Here is a 22,463-nt window from a genome sequence, read left to right on the forward strand (position 1 = left end):
CATCTCCAACAAGCACCCAAATACCCCCCTAAAGTAATGTTTTGGGGTTGTTTTACACATGAAGGGCCTGGAGCATTAATACCTATCAAGGGAATGATGAATTCTGACAAATATATTCACTTATTGGAAACCAGAATCGTACCCCAGCTGCAAAAATCATTTCCGGAAGTGCAGAGGTGTGTTCCAACAAGACCTGGCACCATGCCATACGTCTCGAAAAAGTACAGAATTCTTCAACAAGAATAATATTCAGGTACTCCCCTGGCCAGGCAACTCACCCGACATCAACCCCATTGAGAACTTGTGGTCAATTTGCAAAAGAAGAATGCAAAAAATGGATTGTTCTACAAAGGAGAAGATGATTTCTGCCCTCATTGGTGTATGGTTTCACGATGAAGAAATGAAGAATATTTGTGGGAAATTAGTGGAATCCATGCCAAATCATCTCAGAGCTGTTATTAGGAACAAGGGAGGCCACATAGATTATTGAGGTATGTCTTAGATCCTTTTTTTTTTATCCCGTTTGAGTGTTTTTGCATAAGTAATTACGTTGTTCGGATTAATTTGCACGCTACTGTATTTTTAGGGCTTTGGAAACATATTTTTACCAGAGTATTTGTAATTATCACTTATTCACTGCCTTTACCTAATATATCTTCGAAATTTCAAATGTCCATTACTTCTAGCATAATCTAAGAAAAATGTTTTAGATGAAAGTTGCTTCACTTTTTGAGAAAAATCAGACTGCAAAAATTACAGCATCCAGTCCATTTGAAATTCTAAAGTTACACAAACCCCTCCTCTCAACTGCCTCATAGAGACTCACTGAAAACTTGTCATTGTCACTTTCTGTAATAAAGTTTGGATAAATCGGCATTTATTTTGATGTTCTCAAATCTGGTGCATGTATTATTATTATTATTATAATCAAGTGGATGTGGTAAATAATCTGAGTGATATGTCCCTAAATATTTCAGAGAAATTAATTTATTATATGCAAAATTATTTCTACTTTTAATTGTTAATTTTTTAAAGAAGTGTATGCCTCACCAGATCAATCCAGGTATACTTCCTATCCCTTAGTAAAGAACACCTCTTTATTACAGGATTATTAGCATCCCTTATCATAAACATATTTAACTATAGCAATTTTATTTTCCATCTTTGCTTATCTTAATGTTTTTAGTTTACATTAACGTTTTCGATACTTTTATTGTATCATCTTCAGATGTTAGGATGTTATGTCAACATATGTGATGAAAACCTAGCCTCATATTGTGGTTATTGAGGCTAGGTTTTCATCACATATGTTGACATAACATCCTAACATCTGAAGATGATACAATAAAAGTATCGAAAACGTTAATGTAAACTAAAAACATTAAGATAAGCAAAGGTGGAAAATAAAATTGCTATAGTTAAATAATATAAGCTTTTCGGTATCACCAAAAATGAAAGTAATAACATATTTGTTATGCAAGAGTGAACCACTAGTTTTCTGTGCAATCCAGAAAACTAAAGTTTATCTTGTTTAGATACATATTTATACTTTATATGCATTTCTTTCTAATAACAATTCATAATAATTCAAGGAAATATACTATAAACCAGTGGTTCTCAAACTATTTCATCACACGGAACCTACAGAAGGTAAGAAACCTACTGCGGAACCCTTAAATGTTTGTCACATCTCCTTTCTTCTACAAGTAAATTAAGGCTTTTTAGCTTCAACTAAGTCTTGTGTGTATTTTAAGATTAAGTTTATGCTATAAATTAAGAATAAAACTGAAGTACTTTATTTATTGCATATTTAATACTTATAATACAATTACTGTATTTCAAATTGTACTGCGAGTTATCCACATTTAATCCATAACTTTTTAATTTTAATTTTGCAATATTGATACATGTTTGAAATTAAAAATTACAAAAAAAAAAAAAATATATCCACAGAAGCACACGCTAGAAATATTGCAAAGTTTGTTATTCAAAATAATAACACTATATAATAAAAGATCAGTATTTAGAAAAGGTTGTTAATGAGATGAATAGGTCTATCTTCTCAACATGAGTTTCTTGAAGTCAGGTGTGATGTTGTATAGCTCAATTCACATGTCTGCTTCAGGATTGAGTTACTACTTTGCATGGTCTTAGTGACTATATTTTGAGAATGCTGCCTCAGCAAGGTATGTTGAAGGAAAGGGTAAACGTTTTCTAACAGCTCGCTTTGCAATTTCTGGATATTCACTTCTAAGCTTGGCCCAAAATTCAAATAACATTGATGGACTGAAAGTGTTCTTCAGATTCCTGTCAGCTACTATGTCAATAAGCTGTTCTGTTTCTCTGGCTAGCAGATCAATATCATTTATTGAGATTGTGAACGGATTTCAAAGTCAGTTTATATTGTCATTTGGAAGAGGAAAATATTGATGGAACGAAGTTTGGAGCCACCGGCATAGCTCAGTCAGCTAAGGTGCTTGCCTGCCGATCCGGAGTTGCGTTCGGGCTGATTACCTGGTTGGGTTTTTTCCGAGGTTTTCCCCAACCATAAGGCATAATTATGGCGAATCCTCGGCCTCATCTTGCCAAATATCATCTCGCTTTCACCAATTCCATCAACGCTAAATAACCTCGTAGTTGATACAGCGTCATTAAATAACCAAGTAAAATAAAATAAAAAATGAAGTTTGTAGGGTTTGTAGATGTTCTATGATTTCTGATTTACACAAAAAATAGTGCAGTGTAAGGAAACACTCATTTACTTTTTTCATTACACAAGACTCCCAAATATGGAATTTTCTTAATGTTGATTCAATTTTGTCATGAGCTGAAAGTACAGTTACACGTGAATCTTGCAGAGATAGATTCAATTCGTTGAGGACTGAAAATATATCAGCGAGATATGACAAATGTAACCACTTGGGATCACAGATCTTGATAACAGATCAAATTCAAAGTCAGAGAGAAACACTATAACTTCATTGCAAAAGGTGAAAAGTTGAACTAAAACTTTGACCCAGGACAACCATCTTACTCCAGTGTTAAGTAACAAAGTCTTAAATTGGTTTCCCATTTCTTGACAGAGAGCAGTGAAAACTCGAAAATTCAAGGGTCTTGATTTTATAAAATTCACTACTTTGTCTGCTTCATTAAGAGCACTAAGAAGATTCGGTGGCATGTTTTTCATTGCTAATGCTTGTCTGTGAATGATGCGTGGCTACTTCCAATTTTTGGCACGACACTTTCAACACAAGTTCTTAATCCACGATGTTTCCCAGAAAAAGACATTACACCATTGGTGCAGATATCAATGCATTCGTCCTAAGACAGTCTATTTTCTTTGAGATAGAAATAAACCGAATTAAATATATCCTCCTCAGTTGTCCGACTCTTGAGAGGCTTGCAAAACAACATTTCATCTTCGACTGAATTATCATTTATGTACCTGACGACAACAAGAAGTACTGCAAGTCCAGCAACGTCAGAGGTTTCGTCAACTTGAAGTGCGTAACACCCGCTACTTTTTATACGGGTAATAACTTCATGTTCAGTTTGTGCACTCATTTCATGAATTCTCCTAGCAACTGTAACATTAAAAAGTGGAATTGACTGTATAACATTTTTAAATTTCCCACCAATCACAGTTTCAACAACATCCATTATGCATGGCTTTTTTAGAGTTTTGGCAATTGTATGTCCCTTCCCAGTTTTAGCCACATGGTAACTAACTTGAAATGACGCTTGGAATGCTTTTTCATTGTTGCTGGCACCAGCTGCAGGTGATAAACTTATCTTACTTCTGTTTAATTCGTCCAATTTTCGTTTAAAAAATTCGATTGGTTTGTCTCTATAATCAGTTTGATTTGTGTGCAGGTGTCTTAGAAGCTTAGTTGGAGCTAAAGAACTGTTACTAAATGTCTTAAAACACATCACACACTGGGCATTCGGAACACAAGGATCTCCCACAGAAGAGAAATCGTATGCAAAATATTTCGCAACGAATTTCCGAATTTGATTTTTTTCTCAACAGATGTTCCAGGACTGTTACTGTTGTCTGGAACTTCTTCGACTCCCTGATCTAGTGTCTCTCTTGACACTGCCGGTTTTTAACCAATTATCCATGACAAAATGTCGCTAACAACACATCCTATCACTGAATGCTATATGCACTACTGACGAAATTGATGAAGGACGATCAGGGGGAGGCTGTGACTGACTATTTTGCCGCTAGTTGTCACTAGTTGTCGAGCGCTGTCAGACAGTTTGTATATCACCACTAGTTGTCAAGTGCTGACAGTCAATTTGAGTTTTTAATTTCGTGAAAGAATCATGAAATTTTGTCCGCCGCCATTATGCATAATCATCTCGCGGAACCCAGTTTGAGAACCACTGCTATAAACAATATCATTCGTAACATGGTAGAGGAACTGAATTGTATTAGAAGGATTTTCAAGCTTGATTAACAATAATCCGATATGTAACAATAGAGAATTTAGTTACAAGGACTAGACACTGCATCTTGTAAACTGCATGCTGATTTGTAAGTGGCATTTAGGAGGATTGAAGACCATTAACAGTGCCAGAGGGAAACACTGAATGATGTCAATGACATCTAAAAAAGTACTTTCTCATGATCAATTTGGCTAGAACAGGCCTGCACAAGGTTTGCGCTCTCCAAGCCGGCTCATAGCTCATGAGCGGAATGCAGATATTAGCTGCGCTCTGTATAAGGGTGGACTGGAAGAAGGGGTGATCTCGTACAAAATGTACAGAAAAGGAAGTACTATTACGAGTGTTTATGAAATGAATTCCCGTTCAGTGTTTGCAAAACTATCTTGGACTATTATTAATTAATAAAGAAATATTATTTTACAGAAATAATAGAAATTCTATAGCTACTTAAATGTACAATATTATTTTGTTATATTTTTATTTATCAGTACATGAAAACGAGGTTTTATGCTGTTGGCAACTGAAAGAAACAGTAGCCTACTGATCGTAATGAAACATCAGGTACAGATGTTCGATGCCTGCCTTTATTAAAGTTGTTGTTTTCTAATGCCAGGCGTTTGACAATAAAGTCATTTGACCTCTTGCACTCCAATATTTTTCAAAGATATTATCATGACCAGCCAATGAAGCACAGATTTTGAGGTGTTCCGAATCCATTTCTTGGTTTGAGTTGCACAATGGGCAGTTAGGGGACTGATATATTCCTTTATTAAAGTTGATTATAGAAAACAGTTGCTCACAAATATAAATGCTGAGCCACACATAGCAATCATTTTCACAGCCAGCCTGTGTAGTCGTGGATATTATTGCTAATGTTTAGACTTGTAAAACTAAATCAGGCTAGTAGCATTATTCAAACGATCTTTAGCCCTTAGGTCACATTGAAGATCAATAAGTTCGAGCTGTAATTCGTTAAATATTATGTTTCGTCTTTTAGATTCCTCCATACTGTACTGTAGCAGTAGGTAAGCAATGTGAAACAGTTACTGAGAATAGGTCTACACACTGCACTCCACTAGATAACTGAGTGGTCGTTTCCCTCTCCTCTACCTATAGCATGTCTATGTCATTCTGACATATCTTCCTCTCTGTTTCGGTGAGCAGTAAACATGGCTCTCCCACTCCGAAGGAGCGTGCACGCTCGTTGAGCACTGTTTGTGCAGGTATGGGCTAGAAAATAACTGTTTTTTATGTGGACACCAGATTTTTAAGAAAATTGGCAGTTAAATCACCCACTCTCAACTTCCATTATGCATGAAGGACCGCAGCTGCCCTGATATTGCACCGAAAGTGCAAACATCGGAAATCCAAACTGCCCTTTTTGCTGATGATATAGTTATTTGGATATCAGGAAATTCCAATAAATCATATATACTCAAGGAGAGAATTGAGATGATATTAAATAAATTACACAAATGGAGTACAGAAAACTTTGTGAATATAGAAAAAACAAGCTCACTGAAACATAAGCTACCAAACATTAGCATAAATTATTATAATAAGCACCCACTCAAAATGGTAGATGACTCTACATACTTATGTGTAACATTCGACAAAAAAACTAAATTGGAACAAACACATAACTGATGTTATACAAAAAGCAGAAAAAAAGCTTCAGATATTAAAAAGATTAGCAGGTGTTAAATGGGGCTGCTCAAGAAGAACCCTTAATACTACATACAATATGTACATCAAACCACAACTCTTATATTGTGGAGAAGTCATGATAATAGCAATGCAATCAAGCCTCAATAAGCTATAGGTAATACAAAACCAGGCACTTCGTTTGATTACAGGAGCCGTTAAATCAACATCCTTGGATGCTCTGCTTACCCTGACACACAATAAACCAATATCAATAAACTTACAAGAACAGGCTTTGATCCAACACGAAAAAATGCTAAGATTACATCATTCTAAATGGGAGAAAAAAGAATCCTCTACAAAAACGTTAAAAAATCAAATTAGCTTTCTAGAAAAGGTTACATACCTAAAATTAAGTCTGAAAATACCAAATAATAAGCAATATTTACAAATAAAAGAAAACCCACTAGATTTCATATAACCAAATTATGACCTACAGATGATGGAAGAAGTTAAAAAATCAGAAACACCCAAGGATATTTTGAAAGCCTTAGCTCTTGAAACAGTCAAATACTGCCCTGAAAAATGATTATATATTTACATAGATGGATCATCTAAAGACTGACAGAAGCTGGAGTAACATGTTCCCTCTTCTTCTTACATCGCTCTGTAGGTCCCATTACCACTAACTATGAAGGAGAGTTAACTGCAATGTCTATAGTCCTTGAAGAACTTTTGAGACTCCCACCAAACAAATTCATGAAAGTAGTCATTTTCTCTGATTCCAAAGCAGCAATACAAGCAATATGTTCAAATAACTCGAAGAAATCATTACAGCTAAAGGAAGCATATAAGATGATAGCTCAATTTCAAAAACTTCACAAAACAATATACTTTCAATGGATTCCAGCGCATTGTGGAATTGCAGGAAATGAACTGGCCGACATGCTTGCAAGGAAAGGAACAACAATATTACAACAAAAAAAGTCAATTTTCTATTTTCATCAATAAAGCAGGTAATAAAATCAAAACTCTTACAACAATACTCGCAAGAGTTGCAAAAATATGCTGCAGACAAGAAATGGAACATTCTTCTTTCCAACTCAGATGCATTTCCTCAAGGCCCAAGAAAAACAGCAGTAACAGCTTTTAGATTGCTTACAGGCAATGATTGTTTAGCGAGCCACCTCTACAAGATATTCTGACTTTACCATCCTGCACTCTATGCAACACTGAAACTGATATGAACAAAGAACATCTAAAAACCTGCACACTGTCTGGGGAGAAAAGACCTCATTCAAAACTACTGGAGAGCAAGAGTGCTAATAGCTTCATTGCCAGATGCCAGACATTGAATAACAACATGAAAAAGAAATGGTAGCATGGCTTGTTTTTTGTTTGTTTAGTCAACTGTCCAAAGACAGATTTGAACCTCACAAGTGATCCCAAGAGGAAACTAGACCAGGAGAATATCGTCGACTAGCTACATATTACACTAGTCAGACTTCAGATTTATGCAAACAATTTTTTTCCTTGAACACATACCGTCAATGAGATGTACTCCCTGATAATATATGTACAGTTGTCAAAAGAAAAAGTGGCTGCTCTCCAAATGCAAAGATCCCTTCGGGTATCTTCACTACAATTCAGAGACAGGCGATGTTACATGTTGTTGGACCACATTGCCTGATATCTACAGTTATAATTAAAGTATTCTGTGTGTTTCTTCATAGCGTAATGGTAGCGTTTCGGCCTGGTATTCATGAGGACCTGCATTCGAACACAACCTAGTGCTGTTTGTCCTTTTTTGTTTTGTTTTTAAGAGAGAGAGAAAATATACATAATTGCTCCTGTCTTTTTATGATTATTTTAGTAATTAACATCACGTTCATGAAGATATTATGCCATGAGTTTATCATTATGGCTGCAGATGGAAAGAAAAAAATATTTATTCTATCTTCTGCATATCTCGATCACATCTTCAGTCGAGTGGGCATGGAATTGACTAGTCTTTGCAAATAGCGACTGTTCTCAAACACGACATTCCAGGCATTCTGGACATACATACATAAGTATTCTGACCATGGGCAGATCATTCACTGCAAACCCAGCATTCTCCAATCTTTCCTATTTTGTGCCTTCCTCTTAGTTTCCACATATGATCCACATATCTTAATGTCGTCTATTATTCTTCTCAACCAGTGACCCAACCAATTCCTTTTTCTCTTTCTAATCAGTTTCAACATCATTCTTTCTTCATCCACTTTTTCCAAAACAACTTCATTTCTTATTCTGTCTGTCCATTTCACATGCTCCGTTCTTCTCCACATCCACATTTCAAATGTTTCTATTCGTTTCTCTTAATTTCGTCGTAATATCCATGTTTCTTCCTCATATAGTGTCACACTCCACACAAAGCACTTCACTAGTCTCTTCCTTAGTTCTTTTTCCACAGGTCCGCAGAAGCTGCTTCTTTTCCTATTAAAAGCTTCCTTTGCTCATGTTTGCAGTTTTTCTTGGGAAGGATAAATGCGATAACTTCCTGTTGCTTTCCGCACTCCACTGTCTCTTTCTCATCTTATTAGATCTCAGGAGACCCAAGAGTGGAGATGAGGAGAGTGGATTTGACTAATTGGACCCTCTGAAATTCACCGCAAGGGTTAAATATTAGTTGTATCATGATTTTTGACCTGAACAGAGATCGGGAAATCCCAATTAGCCTTTACTCCCAGCATCCTGGACTAGCTTCTACAAATCATCAGAAAATCTTGGAGGGGATTGGGTCAATTTTTCCGCAAATGTTTCTATAATTGTGCCCTCGTAGCTCAGTTGGAAAAACGTCGGAATTTAGATGTCAATGTCTCAGGTTCAATTCCTCGTCACTCCTTTTTATTTTATTGTGTTTCAAGATAGTATAATGTAACAATATAAAAAGAAAAACTAACACCAGTATTATGCAACTGTATTGTTCGAAACCTAATATTAAATTTATGTTATTTATATCGCTAAAGAACGTTAACTGAATATAAATAACTTGAATATTATTTATACAGTATCACTAAAGAACAATAACAGAATATAAATGATAAATATCAGTTTGTTTAATTAATATAAGATATTATATAATATATAATTATTTATTGAAATAAAATAACCTATTTTACAAAGAAAAATGGTTATTTGTATTATAATAATTACTTACATAAAATACAGATTATTTATATCGCGAAAGAACAATAAGAAAATATAAATAACTTGAATGTTATTTATAATGCTAAAGAACGAAAACAGAATATAAGTGATAACTGGAATATTATTTATATCGCTAAAGAACGATAACAGAATATAAATAACGTGAATATAATTTATATCGCTAAAGAACAATAACAGAATACAAATGATAACTTGAATATTATTTATATCGCTAAAGAACGATAACAGAATACAAAAAATTATAACGTGAATATTATTTGGATCACTAAAAGAACGATAACAAAATATAAATAACTTGATTATTACTTATATTGATAAATAACGTTAACAGAATATGAATGATAATTGGAATATTATTTATATTGCTAAGGAACAATTAAAAAATAAAATGAAAACTTGAACAAGCCCCAAACTCACAACCTTCGAATCAATAAGCAAGCACTCTACTGCTGCTCTACGAGACGCAGATATGGAATAATTCCATAGTTCTGGAACTGCTTCTACATGCACATGAATTGTGTAACATTGCCGTGACCCAAAGTGGACTTCGAAAATATTCGCTGTTCACGAATGCGGCCACTTTTTTTTTTTTTTTTTTTTTTTTTTTTTGACAACTGCACTTATCAGTCAGAACCTCAGTTGGAGGAACATGGCTTGTTATGTTTATAAATTATACCGAGTGGCCATATTAACTTTTACTACATATAAATCCGGGCTCTTATTATAAATCATTGATAAATCAAATATCGTACATTTTGCGATCACAACAAAATATGTCTTGGGAGCAATACAGAAAATTAAATTTTTACCTTCTGTTTTGGTGCATAGTAAATGACTTAATTTCCATGTGGCTTATAGATTATGATTAAAGAAAATGAACCACAGGCAAGAATATTACTTGTGACATGATAAAGAACTGAAATGTTGTAAAATATAAAGACAGTGTGTGTTATCTTCATTACATTGAATTTAATTTATATATATTTGACTTCAGATGCTTGTATTATTATATCATGCATATTTCATAATTTCAGGAATTCAAATTAAGAGCACATCTTGCTAGACATTATGCCACAGCTCATGGGCTTGCTATCAGGTCTGGTTCTCCTCGACCCATCATGAAGACACGCACTGCCTTCTATTTATGTACAACACCATTAACTCGTATTTCTCGGCGACTTTGTCGACACCTGATCCAGCCACGACATGCAGCAAGAGCACCATTCTGGCCAATCAATGTACCTTCTGTGAAACAGGAGTGTAAGTATTCATGCAGTAAAAATTTAAGGATGTCTTATTGCAAATGAATAAACTGAACTGATATCTCTTATGAAAATTATCCCCCCCCCCCTTTTTTTAAAACTTATATTGAATGTTAGTTTGATGATTATCTTAGTTGATTAAAATATTTTTTTCTGCACCAAAAATATCCACTTATCGAAAGCAGAACTGTTCTCTTTGTCCCAAAATTTGTTGGTCATTGTCATTATCATTAAGTGTTCTATTCTAGTAGTGCCCTTTTTAATATATATAAGTTCACGATATCATTGTGAATATATCTACACAATTCATATTGTATTATGGTTCTGCATAAAGTGTGTCCCAAAGCTCTGGTCTCATACATGGAACATAGTTATTGTGCTCATGGATACGAGCATTCAAACTTCTTTCCATTCTTCTTAAACCGCTTTTCTGGTACCTTTTGGTGTCGAGGATACGAGAGATCTCCATCTGCTCCTATCCGCAGTTAAGGCAACTGCCTCTCTTACAGACTCTGCTGTAGTACCTCTTTAATTCCATCTTCCCAAGACTTCCTTTGTCTTCCTAGAGTCTTCACTCCTTCCATGTTCTGTATCTCATTATCCTGTTTCCTCGCCAATTTCTCATCTGGTATATCAACCCAATTGATCTCTCTTTTTATAACTAATAGTTATAGCGGGAATGGGCCCACAGTGTTCTAGAGCAGTGAGTGAGGGGGCTACCCTCTTGCAGACTCTGCTCTTGCTGTGTTGCTTTTCAGGACTTATGCTCTTCTTGTTCCCTATTTCTGAGACGAAGTTTAATCTTCCTTCAGAATCCGAAGCTGTTGTTCTGTCATTTAGTTCGGCCTTTTACCCTCGACCTTGCAAGCACCCTGTCAGAAGCTGAGGCTCCCGAAACTTCATTTTACATTGTATAACATTCCTGGAGTGACAGCACAGCATACACCACAGATGGTTTTTTGAGATGTGCAATTGAATGTGGGTGTGTGATGTATATAACAGATAGTGTATGTTCCATCTTTGTTATGTGACACATTCCATTTTTGTCTGTCTGAAGCAAAGACTGTTATTATCATCTATGAGACTGGACTTTGGGACATTCAGTAGATATTCATCATTACCTTCTTTCTGCATTAATACTGGTGTAGTGCACACTGTGAAAAAAGTTTTAGAATGTATAACTAATTAAATTAACTTTTTCTTGTCCCTCATCTTAATATTAAGCAATACCGTAAACAGGGGTAAACTTGACTGCAAAAAAAAAAAAAAAATAAAATAAATAAATCATGATATCATATGCACCGAATATATTTTTAAAGTTAATTTCCCTACCCCGGTTTATGGTACTTGAATCACTTTAATATAACAAAAATTTTGTGTTGTGGTTTTGAAGGTCAAGTCCATATGGCTGGCAAGTCATTAGTGGAGTTAAAAGAACTTCTTAGATATCGGAAGAAGGAACGAGGAAGTGTAACCCATATTGCCAATCGTTTGGGCCAGTCAAATCTCATTACACCAGACTGGCTAATTCTTACTGCCAAGGACATGATGCCCAAACCAGAGCATGTGTCATTCCCGAAACCACCTAAAGCTCCAGGTTTGTAATTTTTCCTTGTAATAATGTAGTAATTAATAACATAATGAAATTTATAGATTAACTTTACAGTTAAATAGAATAACTAGTACTAAATTAGAATACAAGAATATGAGCACCAATATCACTAGCAAATAAAACATTTTAAAAATAATATTAAAATTATCGTGTTTTATCTTCATCTGTTAATTACATTGAAATTCGAGTGTGTTGCATATTTAAGGATTCATTCTTCACTTAGACATACATGGATATAGCAGTACAAAATTTAAAATGCGCCATTAATATATTTGTATTAAGTTGTCATAACTGCGCACTCGTAATGAAACATGCAGCAGGGCTTTGAGAATTAATTGTGGTAATATAAGCAGTCCTTTGTTTTGCCGCACGAAGTCTTTGATAGAGATATTATTTTTAAACAATGCACTTTGATAGAGAGATTGTTCTCAAACAATGAATGGCTTGTGTGATTGGATGCAGAGTAATCACGATTTGCCGACTAAAATAAATTAAATTACAACATCGCATACAGAACAAATAACACTCTACAAAAACATCTCAACACACAAACAAACAAATACAACCACACAGGTATCTACATACTCAAATGTAACACCTGCAACAACTTCTACATAGGACAGACTGGCAGATCATTTCAAACACGTTACAAAGAACACATCACAGCCATAACAAAATTACAACACCTCCACATATGTAGAACACATCACAAATGCTAACCACACCTACAGAGACATCAACACAGACATGGAAATACTACATATCCAACCAAAAAGCCAGAAACTAAACACACTAGAACAATATGAAATATACAGACTCACAAAAACACACCCCAATGAAATTCTCAACACACAACTCAATTTCAGAACACACACACACACACACACACTCTTTGACGCCACATTACACCACACAAACATACCCTCACAGGAAACAAAGCAAGAAGCGCAAAGACCAACAAAGACCAGTTCTGAGGATGACCCATAATAGGTCGAAACATGTAGGCTAAACCAAGTACGATAGAATTTAACACAAGAAAGTCATATAATACATATTCCGAAGTGATACAGTGTTAAAAGTTGTATAATCAAGATGTATAAAATAAATTGCACCATATGAGAAATGAGACATGTAATTTTATATAGTATGAATAAGAACAGGCATCACTACGAGACTCCACATGGACTTGACGAGCAGCTATCACCTTTTGTACTGACCTCTGATTAGTCGGCACATACTGACTGGCAAAAAAAGTGAAACACTTCACATTTTTATAAAAATCTTAATTTATTACAATAAAAAAATAATTCCCGTTAAATATTTATGACAATTTTATGAAAACAACTTATTTGATTATAGAAAATACTGAAACATTATTAGCAACATGCATGTAAGTCACAATTTTCTGTAACTTTCGCAGCTCTTGAAATTTTCAAATTTACCTCTCATCACGATTTTGTTAATTTAAGGCCAATGAAAACAAAGTTAATGTTTACACTGCACCTCTTGAGGTCACTAATCACTAAAAACGGGTATTTCCACCCCTGGCATCTATGACAGCCTGTAAGCATTGAGACATACTGCCCACTAACCGTTAGAGGGTCTCTTGGAGGATGAGATCCCACTCCTCCAGCAATGTTGTCCTCAACTGCGCCAAGGTGTTGATGTCATGCCATTGAACATTCCTTCCAAGCATATCTCACAATGCTTAGTAGGATTTATGTCGGGACTGCAATCTGATCAGGCTAGGTAGGGTTCATATCCTAACTTCCTGTAGGCACTGCACTACACAATGATCAGTATGCGGATGGACATTATCGTGCTTGAGTATAAAGTTCTGGCCAATGAAAGGTGCAAAGGACTTCACATGGTCCGCCAGGTTCTCTTCGATGTACCTTTGTGCTTTGAGGATCCTGTGATCGATGAACACAAGCTCAGTGTGGGCCACATAGCTGCTGCCAGCCCACACCATTACTGAGCTACCCCCAAACAGAGTCTTTGAGGAGAAAGCAACAGACGAGTACCTCTGTCCAGGCCTTCTCCACACCCTTTCTCGTCCATCAGCAGACCTCAGGTTAAAGCAGCTCTCATCAATGAAGAGGACAGAGGCCCACTGCACTGGAGTCCATCCCTGATGTTGCCTCGCGAAACAAAGGTGCACTTTCCTGTGCTGTGTCTCGTGTTGGGGTCCATATGCAGGGCTTCTGGACAGAAGATTAGCTTCTGCAAACCACTCCCTCACTGTATTCTCTCACTCTCACATGCCTGACATTTTCCAGTCGATTTCTTGCTTGTACTGCTGTGGTATGGCGGTCACGCAGAACTTGCAGGGTGAGAAATCTGTTATCCCTGGCGTTTGTGTTCCTTCTATGGCCTGATCCCCATCTCCTATCATATGTACCAAGTTCCCTATAGAGTTACATTGCACGATGAATGCTACCGAGTGATGCTCCTATGACCTGAGCTACATAACAAAAGCTGCATCCATCCTCCACCAAAGCAACTGTTCTTGCGACATCTTCACGGATAAGAGACATGTTTTACTCACAACAGCACATGAATAACTGACTAAAATTGTAGTGAATGGTTCAAAATTTTTTTCTGATAGCCATAGATCATCATTAAGGGTGCCACAAGGTTATAAACCTTAAAAGCTTTTATTGTCCTACCCTCAATAAAATCATTGGAAATTAGGGTGCAATAAACTGCCCTAAAGATGGTCATATCCTCAATTTCTTTTCACAAATCGTTCAGAGAGATGTTCTAATGTGTTAAACATCTTAAAAATGGGAAGAGAATTCTTTGCTTCCTAATTATATAGAAAAAATGTAATTTATTTTAAGTGTTCCACTTTTTTTTGCCGTTCAGTGTATTAGTCATTGGCTGGATTGCTGTATGGTCTCAGTTTCAAAGAAATCCGACTTCAGTGTTTGTGTTTATAGAAGAAACCTTTGTAGAGCCAATGATAACAATGAAATTGTGATTAATATAACTGAATATTTTTGTTATTGTATTTTAATTGTATTTTCACATTTAATAATGTGAGTCGTTATAAAAATATTCTGTTTTACGTTAAAAGATTAGAATGCAGTTATTTTGAAATGTTTTTGTTCTTTGTGTCACAAATGTGAAGCGTAGCTGTTGTACACACACACACACACACACACACACACACACACACACACACACACACACACACACAGTATAAGCCAGTTTTACAAATATATTCATTTTAGTTCTCTGAGCAAAAGAGTTTACTTTTGTTTGTCTGTTCGAGAGAAGCATTTGATTGTGAAATTAATTGGAAAAGCTTTCTTAATGCAATATGACCCAATTTTCTTGAGGAAAGCCATTCACACCATACAGATCTTGAGTTAACTGGTGTGTAAAATATTGATCATCAAATATGCTCACTAACAATCCATTGTATTGCCTATTATAAAAATGTAATCCATGTGACAGATCTGAAAAGTTCTGTGACAAAATAAGGAAAACGGGTGTCTTGATTAACTTGGTTTCTGATAACATACCTATTTAATTATATATGAAGTTTCACTGCAAGTAATTCCCCACATGTTCATTATGTTAATTTCAGATGGCACACTCTTGTATGAAAGAGTACCAAATAAACCTGAAGCAGAGAAGGCTGCAATGAATAATATATCACCTTCCCTTCTTAAACGAAGAGCATATGAAGAAGTAAATGGTATGGATGGTAAGGACCTTAGTAAGCTTAATCTAAAAATTTATATATTATATTTTTGCATTGCAATGATGCCATTCAGTTGGTCAAAACTAGTCATTAATAACAGAATTCAAAATGCAAGAAGTAATTCAGCTGTCTCTGAGTGAAACTTAGAATTAGGTTAGATACTTAACTGATCAATATCCAAGTACCAATTTTTCATTGGGTAACAAACTCTTCATATTTCATCTTCTGTTGTCACTTTAATTTTTCTATTACACACAAGCTTGGTTATAAATATGGGAAATTTTGTTTCATACTACATTTTCTGCAGTTGTTTTCTATTCCCTGCCCAATGTTGAATTCAATCATTTTCCTCCAGAAATTAATATGAAGTGAAATGAATCTATTGAAAAGTAAAGTAATAAATCCATATAACAGTACTTTCGAACAATTTTTCAAGTACGTGCATGTCATGTACTATCCAAGACAAAACATTTGGCGCTGTAGGACAAGATACCAAGTTTAATATTTTTAGAGACTGGATTAATCTTGCTCAGGATAGGGACCAACGGCGGGCTTATGTGAGGATGGCAATGAACCTCCAGGTTCCTTAAAAGCCAGTAAGTAAGTAAGTAATATTGATTACAGTATTGTGTTTTTATTAAGATTTATATTCTTTGCTTGCAAATATTACTTACTTACTTACAAATGGCTTTTAAGGAACCCGAAGGTTCATTGCCGCCCTCACATAAGCCCGCCAGCGGTCCCTATCCTGTGCAAGATTAATCCAGTCTCTATCATCATACCCCACCTCCCTCAAATCCATTTTAATATTATCCTCCCATCTACGTCTCGGCCTCCCTAAAGGTCTTTTTCCCTCCGGTCTCCCAACTAACACTCTATATGCATTTCTGGATTCGCCCATACGTGCTACATGCCCTGCCCATCTCAAACGTCTGGATTTAATGTTCCTAATTATGTCAGGTGAAGAATACAATGCGTGCAGTTCTGTGTTGTGTAACTTTCTCCATTCTCCTGTAACTTCATCCCGCTTAGCCCCAAATATTTTCCTTAGCACCTTATTCTCAAACACCCTGAACCTATGTTCCTCTCTCAGAGTGAGAGTCCAAGTTTCACAACCATACAGAAGAACCGGTAATATAACTGTTTTATAAATTCTAACTTTCAGATTTTTCGACAGCAGACTGGATGATAAGAGCTTCTCAACCGAATAATAACATGCATTTCCCATATTTATTCTGCGTTTAATTTCCTCCCGAGTGTCATTTATATTTGTTACTGTTGCTCCAAGATATTTGAATTTTTCCACCTCTTCGAAGGATAAATCTCCAATTTTTTATTTCCATTTCGTACAATATTCTGGTCACGAGACATAATCATGTACTTTGTCTTTTCGGGATTTACTTCCAAACCGATCGCTCTACTTGCTTCAAGTAAAATTTCCGTGTTTTCCCTAATCGTTTGTGTATTTTCTCCTAACATAATCACGTCATCCGCATAGACAAGAAGCTGATGTAACCCGTTCAATTCAAAACCCTGCCTGTTATCCTGAACTTTCCTAATGGCATATTCTAGAGCGAAGTTAAAAAGTAAAGGTGATAGTGCATCTCCTTGCTTTAGCCCGCAGTGAATTGGAAAAGCATCAGATAGAAACTGACCTATACGGACTCTACTGTATGTTTCACTGAGACACATTTTAATTAATCGAACTAGTTTCTTGGGAATACCAAATTCAATAAGAATATCATATAATACTTCCCTCTTAACCGAGTCATAAGCCTTTTTGAAATCTATGAATAACTGATGTACTGTACCCTTATACTCCCATTTTTTCTCCATTATCTGTCGAATACAAAAAATCTGATCAATAGTCGATCTATTACGCCGAAAACCGCACTGATGATCCCCAATAATTTCATCTACGTACGGAGTTAATCTTCTCAAAGCTTGCAAATAATACAAAAGTATAATTATTTATAAATCCAAATTGATTTTTTTATATACTGTTCATTCATTTCTATTTTTAACATTTACGGAATATACTTTTCTTTAAAGAATCCTCAGATTCCACTACAAAAACTTGAAATGAGAATAATTTTAAATAGTATACTGGTTTGGATTGACTGACACCAGGAAAGCAGGTGGCTGGGTGGGAAAAGACGAAATGTCTGTATTAAAATTCAATTGATTTCTATAATACCAGGGAAGAAGGTAATAGAATAAAGTTGGTCTTGAGGGGTAAGGATTAAAACTCTAGTGTAAAATCTATTTATTGTATTGTTAACAAATATGACGAAAATACATACTCTAAAAGAGCTAGTCCTATTCTTCTTTTCCCTCTTTCCTTCTCCCCAAGAAATTAAATGATCTGTTGAGTGTGTTTTACAATCTAACTCACAATTTATCTTCGGTCATATATGGATTTAGTTAATAATTTTTTTCCCTAACTTTATCAGTTTGATAGGTCGAATAATATAATTATATTCTGTTAAAATTAAAACAAATACTGTATTATAAAGCCGTGAGAGATAAGAAAGATGTGTTGAAATAATGCGAGTCAAGATTTTATGGGAATTTGGGACAGTATTAAAATCAAATTAACTTTTTGACATACAATAAAACCCCTCTTAATCAAACTTCGGTTAACCTAAATCTGGCTTATCTGAAACAATGTCGCAAAAGAAAACAACGAATGTTTTGTATATCCCTGCAATATTTTGTTCATCCTCTATAGTATATTTACAAATTTAAGTGTCAATGCCTTCACAGCAATGCTACATCTGTTTTCCACCTCCATCCCCCAAACACTTGTTTTTTTATAGTAATCTGGCAAGGCCAGTCCTGTTAAGTGAGATGTTCCTTTCGCGCCCCCTCCTCCCACCTACCCAGGAATTACAGGATTATGGTGTATGCATTTGAGGCAAGTTTCCAATTTCTCATTCATTTTAGATGTGTTGCAGTTATCGCGTTATCGGTACATCTAATTTTGTCGTTACGCGAGTGCAATGTCGAGTAAAAGAAAAACGTGTTGTATCCATAAAGGATAAGTTAGAAGCTGTGAGACGTGTGGAAAGTGGTGCAGTCTTGCAAAATGTTGCTTCCAATTATGAAGTAGGAGTATCAACCGTCTTTGATTGGGTTAAATGTAAATCCAAACTTTTGGACATTCCAAAATATTTCTCATTGATTATCCAAAAAATCACATCCAAAATGGCTCTGCCCCCTTTATTTTGGATAAACGGGGTTCTACTATATTATTATTATTATTATTATTATTATCATCATCATCATCATCATCATCATCATCATCATCATCATTTCAAGCTTATCTAAACAAAGCGCACAGGTATGGCTAGTAACTAATAATGTATATTATAAAAATATTGTAATCAGAAAGCAAAGGGAAGGAATACTTTGGTATTTGATGAAACAAAGTATGTCTGTTATTTGGAAGGAGAGAAATTCTACTAGTGAATCTTCATTAAGTACTCCAAGTAAACAGTGGCCACTGTCTGAAGATCACAAGTTCTGTTGTGATGATTTCGACAAGATGAGTGATAAAAGACATTATAAGGGGTTTCTGTTTGGTACGGAAAAAAATTATACAGCACCTAAACTCACTACTGCAATTCAGAAAAAAGTAAACTTTCCATGGAAGAGATGTGATAGCTACAGGAAAATATTGACAGTCTAAATATTGTTAATTGGTGACCCAGGTATTTAAGAACCATCAGCACTTGCCATTCCCAAAATAGGAGCATTTTTTATATCAATGATGGATAATAATCTTATATTTGGTAAATGTTGACAGAGTGAAAATATTCCAGAAATCGCAACAAATAGAAGCTCGTCAAATAGGCTGTTACCAAATCCCTGCTGGATTCAGAAGTGGTTTTATTGATGGAGAATAGTTAATTTTTAGAGCAGGAAGGACAGTGATGATTACTGTGGCCAGATGAAAGCTGCCAATTTTGAGAACTGGGCGAATGAAAAACTGCTTCCTAACAAAAGAAAGTTGTAATTATTGATAATGCCCCTTATCACTACATTCAAGAAAGCAAACCACTTTTCAGTATGCTTTGAAATGCAATATGAAGGAATAAGATTTTGTGAACATATTCCATGTAGTTCAATGGCTGCATCTTGGGTGAACTTAATGCCACACCAATCATGTTGGGCTAAAATCAAGAGAACTGCAAGAGCATAATATAATGAGGGACTTGTCACTGACAGAGTTACAGATGATAACAAAGAATGCTGTTGTACCTGTACACTTAGATGGTGTTGACTCAAATGATGACAAAGATGACAGAAGTAATGGTTAATCTTCTGAATTGGCATGTCCTCTGGGCAAAAGAGATTAGAATCATTTTGAGGCTACAGAACATTTTATGAGACATCATCTCTTTTAAATTTGTTAAGAATAAATTTCATCTTGTTTTTGTATCAAGACAACATGCCTAAACATTACCATTTCTTTTAATATGTGTATGTCTTCAAACCTATTTCATTGTGACAATGAAGAATAATTTGTAATAATAATTTGAGAATGTCAGCTGTAATGTCCCTTTTTATGTGAGAACTCTGGCATTCTCTTTGGCAAGCAGTGTGATATAATGTTTCTGAAATTTGTCTCTTTTTATTGTTTCAAAATGTTATGAAACATTTTACATCAAACCCACTTTGTGGAATCTGGTCAAAAATGGTAGATTATTACATTTTAAAGATTCCTGGTTTTATTTTTGGAATATACAGAGTGTCTCCAATCTTTAGGGTCAAAATTATACAGATGATAGAGGACTCTAAACTGAGCATTTTTACATAGGGAACCAGTGGTCGGATATGGATATTTTGGGTGCCATAAGATCTGAAAGCATATGTGAGGGACGTTTTTGTAAGCTGCTTTAATTTTTGTAACAAACAACTGTCTGGCGCTTCTATGGTGATATTTGTTATTGCTTACAAAATTTAATGCGTCGTCATAATGCATGTATTGAGACAGGTGGTCACCACTTTCAGCAACTGCTCTGAGCTCTTAAGTTGTTGCTATGAGGAAATAAAACATTAAAGATCTTGTTGTTTGCAAGAGAATGTGGTTGTAACACTGCCCACTTCATATCCATGATCACCTGGGCAACAGATTCTTGCCTACCTGCCTCATTGTACAACAGACACCAGGAATATTTAAGCAAGTGGAGCAAAATGTCATGCATTGTTCTGTATGTATCAAGGCTAGTGATCACCACTTTGAACAGTTGCTATGAGATGTAAGTTGTTCGTGTGTAAAAAATTAAAGCAGCTTGCAAAAATGTTCTTCAAACTTACTATTTGTTCAAGACCTTATAGCGCCTGAAGTATGTATTTCCAATCACTGGTTCCTTATGTCAAAATGCTCAGTTTAGAGTCTTCTACCATATGTATAATTTTGACCCTAAAGGTTGGAGAAACACCCTGTATATCTATAAATTTTTCGTCTGTCACACTGAAAATTACTTTCCTTCTGCATAGGTAATTCAAGCACCAAAAACTTGCCCACAATTATATCCGAGGTTTAGGTAATTTGTTTATTTATTTATCTATCTACCTATCAATTTTTTTTTTTTTTACGATTAAATTCCTTTAGTTTCTTTTGAATTTTTCAGTTCACATTTTACTTGTATTTCACTCATTACTATGATGCAGATTTTGATAGAATATGTAATTGTGAGAAGAAATAGATTGAAACAAAATTGCTTCTCAATGCAGTGTTTTGAAAACGTATTACTTCTTCGGCTATTTCATGAAATTCTTTCATACAACTTCCTTCATTAATTCGTTATATAGTTTAGCACATTTTAAAAACTGTTTCAAGACTTACTTAGTGAATAATCAGGGAGTAGAATTTTTGTATGAAATCCATTTACATTTACATTTTAGTTATTCTCCATCTCGTGTAAGTTGTCATATAAACTTATGGTCTGTAGGTGAAGATTATATGTTTTATTTAACATAGATTTAGTGAATGTTTAAAGTAATAGGCATTCATCTTGTTTCTTTTTCTGTTGGCTTCACTTCAGATTTGGATTGGGATGAAGGTAAGGTTGATTTTCATTTAATGTTCTGAAATATTCATCTAATTCATTATTCTTTTACTCTTGCAGAATAATTTCTCTAATTGAATGGAAAAGTAGGAGTTACTCATTATACATAAAATTATATTACTTTGTTCCTGTAATAAAATATCCGTATAAAAACTATGTAACAAATATCTATAATAACTATCATTTAAAGGTGGATTTATGAGCGAGAAAAAAATTTGGTATGTGCGTGTATTTTTATGGTTATGGTTATGTATGGTACAATAAATATAATGGAGGAAATTAGAGGTAAAAATTATTCATGAAAATGACTACTTACATTCTTATTTTTGATACAAAATCAAATGTTATGAATTTTGAACTGTGATTTTACTAAATATCGCATTGTACAGCATATAATCTATTTCCCCTATAAACGTTTGAGACCATTTTTTACTAAATTATATGTATAATGAAGCTCATTCAACATTGTAAACAGCATTTTAATGAATAAT

The 22,463-nt window shown here is 34.9% G+C and overlaps 1 protein-coding gene across 3 annotated transcripts in view; it reads left to right on the top strand.

Moving 5' to 3' along the window:
- MTA1-like (metastasis associated 1-like) overlaps positions 1–22,463 on the top strand; it is a 469,434-nt gene that overhangs the window by 441,702 nt on the left and 5,269 nt on the right. For 2 of the 3 annotated variants that reach the window (XM_069817155.1, XM_069817153.1), the window contains 4 exons: positions 10,344–10,569; positions 11,965–12,168; positions 15,779–15,898; positions 21,949–21,966. In XM_069817155.1, the coding sequence (XP_069673256.1) occupies positions 10,344–10,569; positions 11,965–12,168; positions 15,779–15,898; positions 21,949–21,966 (568 nt within the window). The remainder of the gene's footprint in view (positions 1–10,343; positions 10,570–11,964; positions 12,169–15,778; positions 15,899–21,948; positions 21,967–22,463) is intronic. The other variant, XM_069817154.1, reaches the window with a different exon arrangement.

The sequence above is a fragment of the Periplaneta americana genome, chromosome 17 (assembly GCF_040183065.1).
Source record: "Periplaneta americana isolate PAMFEO1 chromosome 17, P.americana_PAMFEO1_priV1, whole genome shotgun sequence".
NCBI classification, from domain to species: domain Eukaryota; kingdom Metazoa; phylum Arthropoda; class Insecta; order Blattodea; family Blattidae; genus Periplaneta; species Periplaneta americana.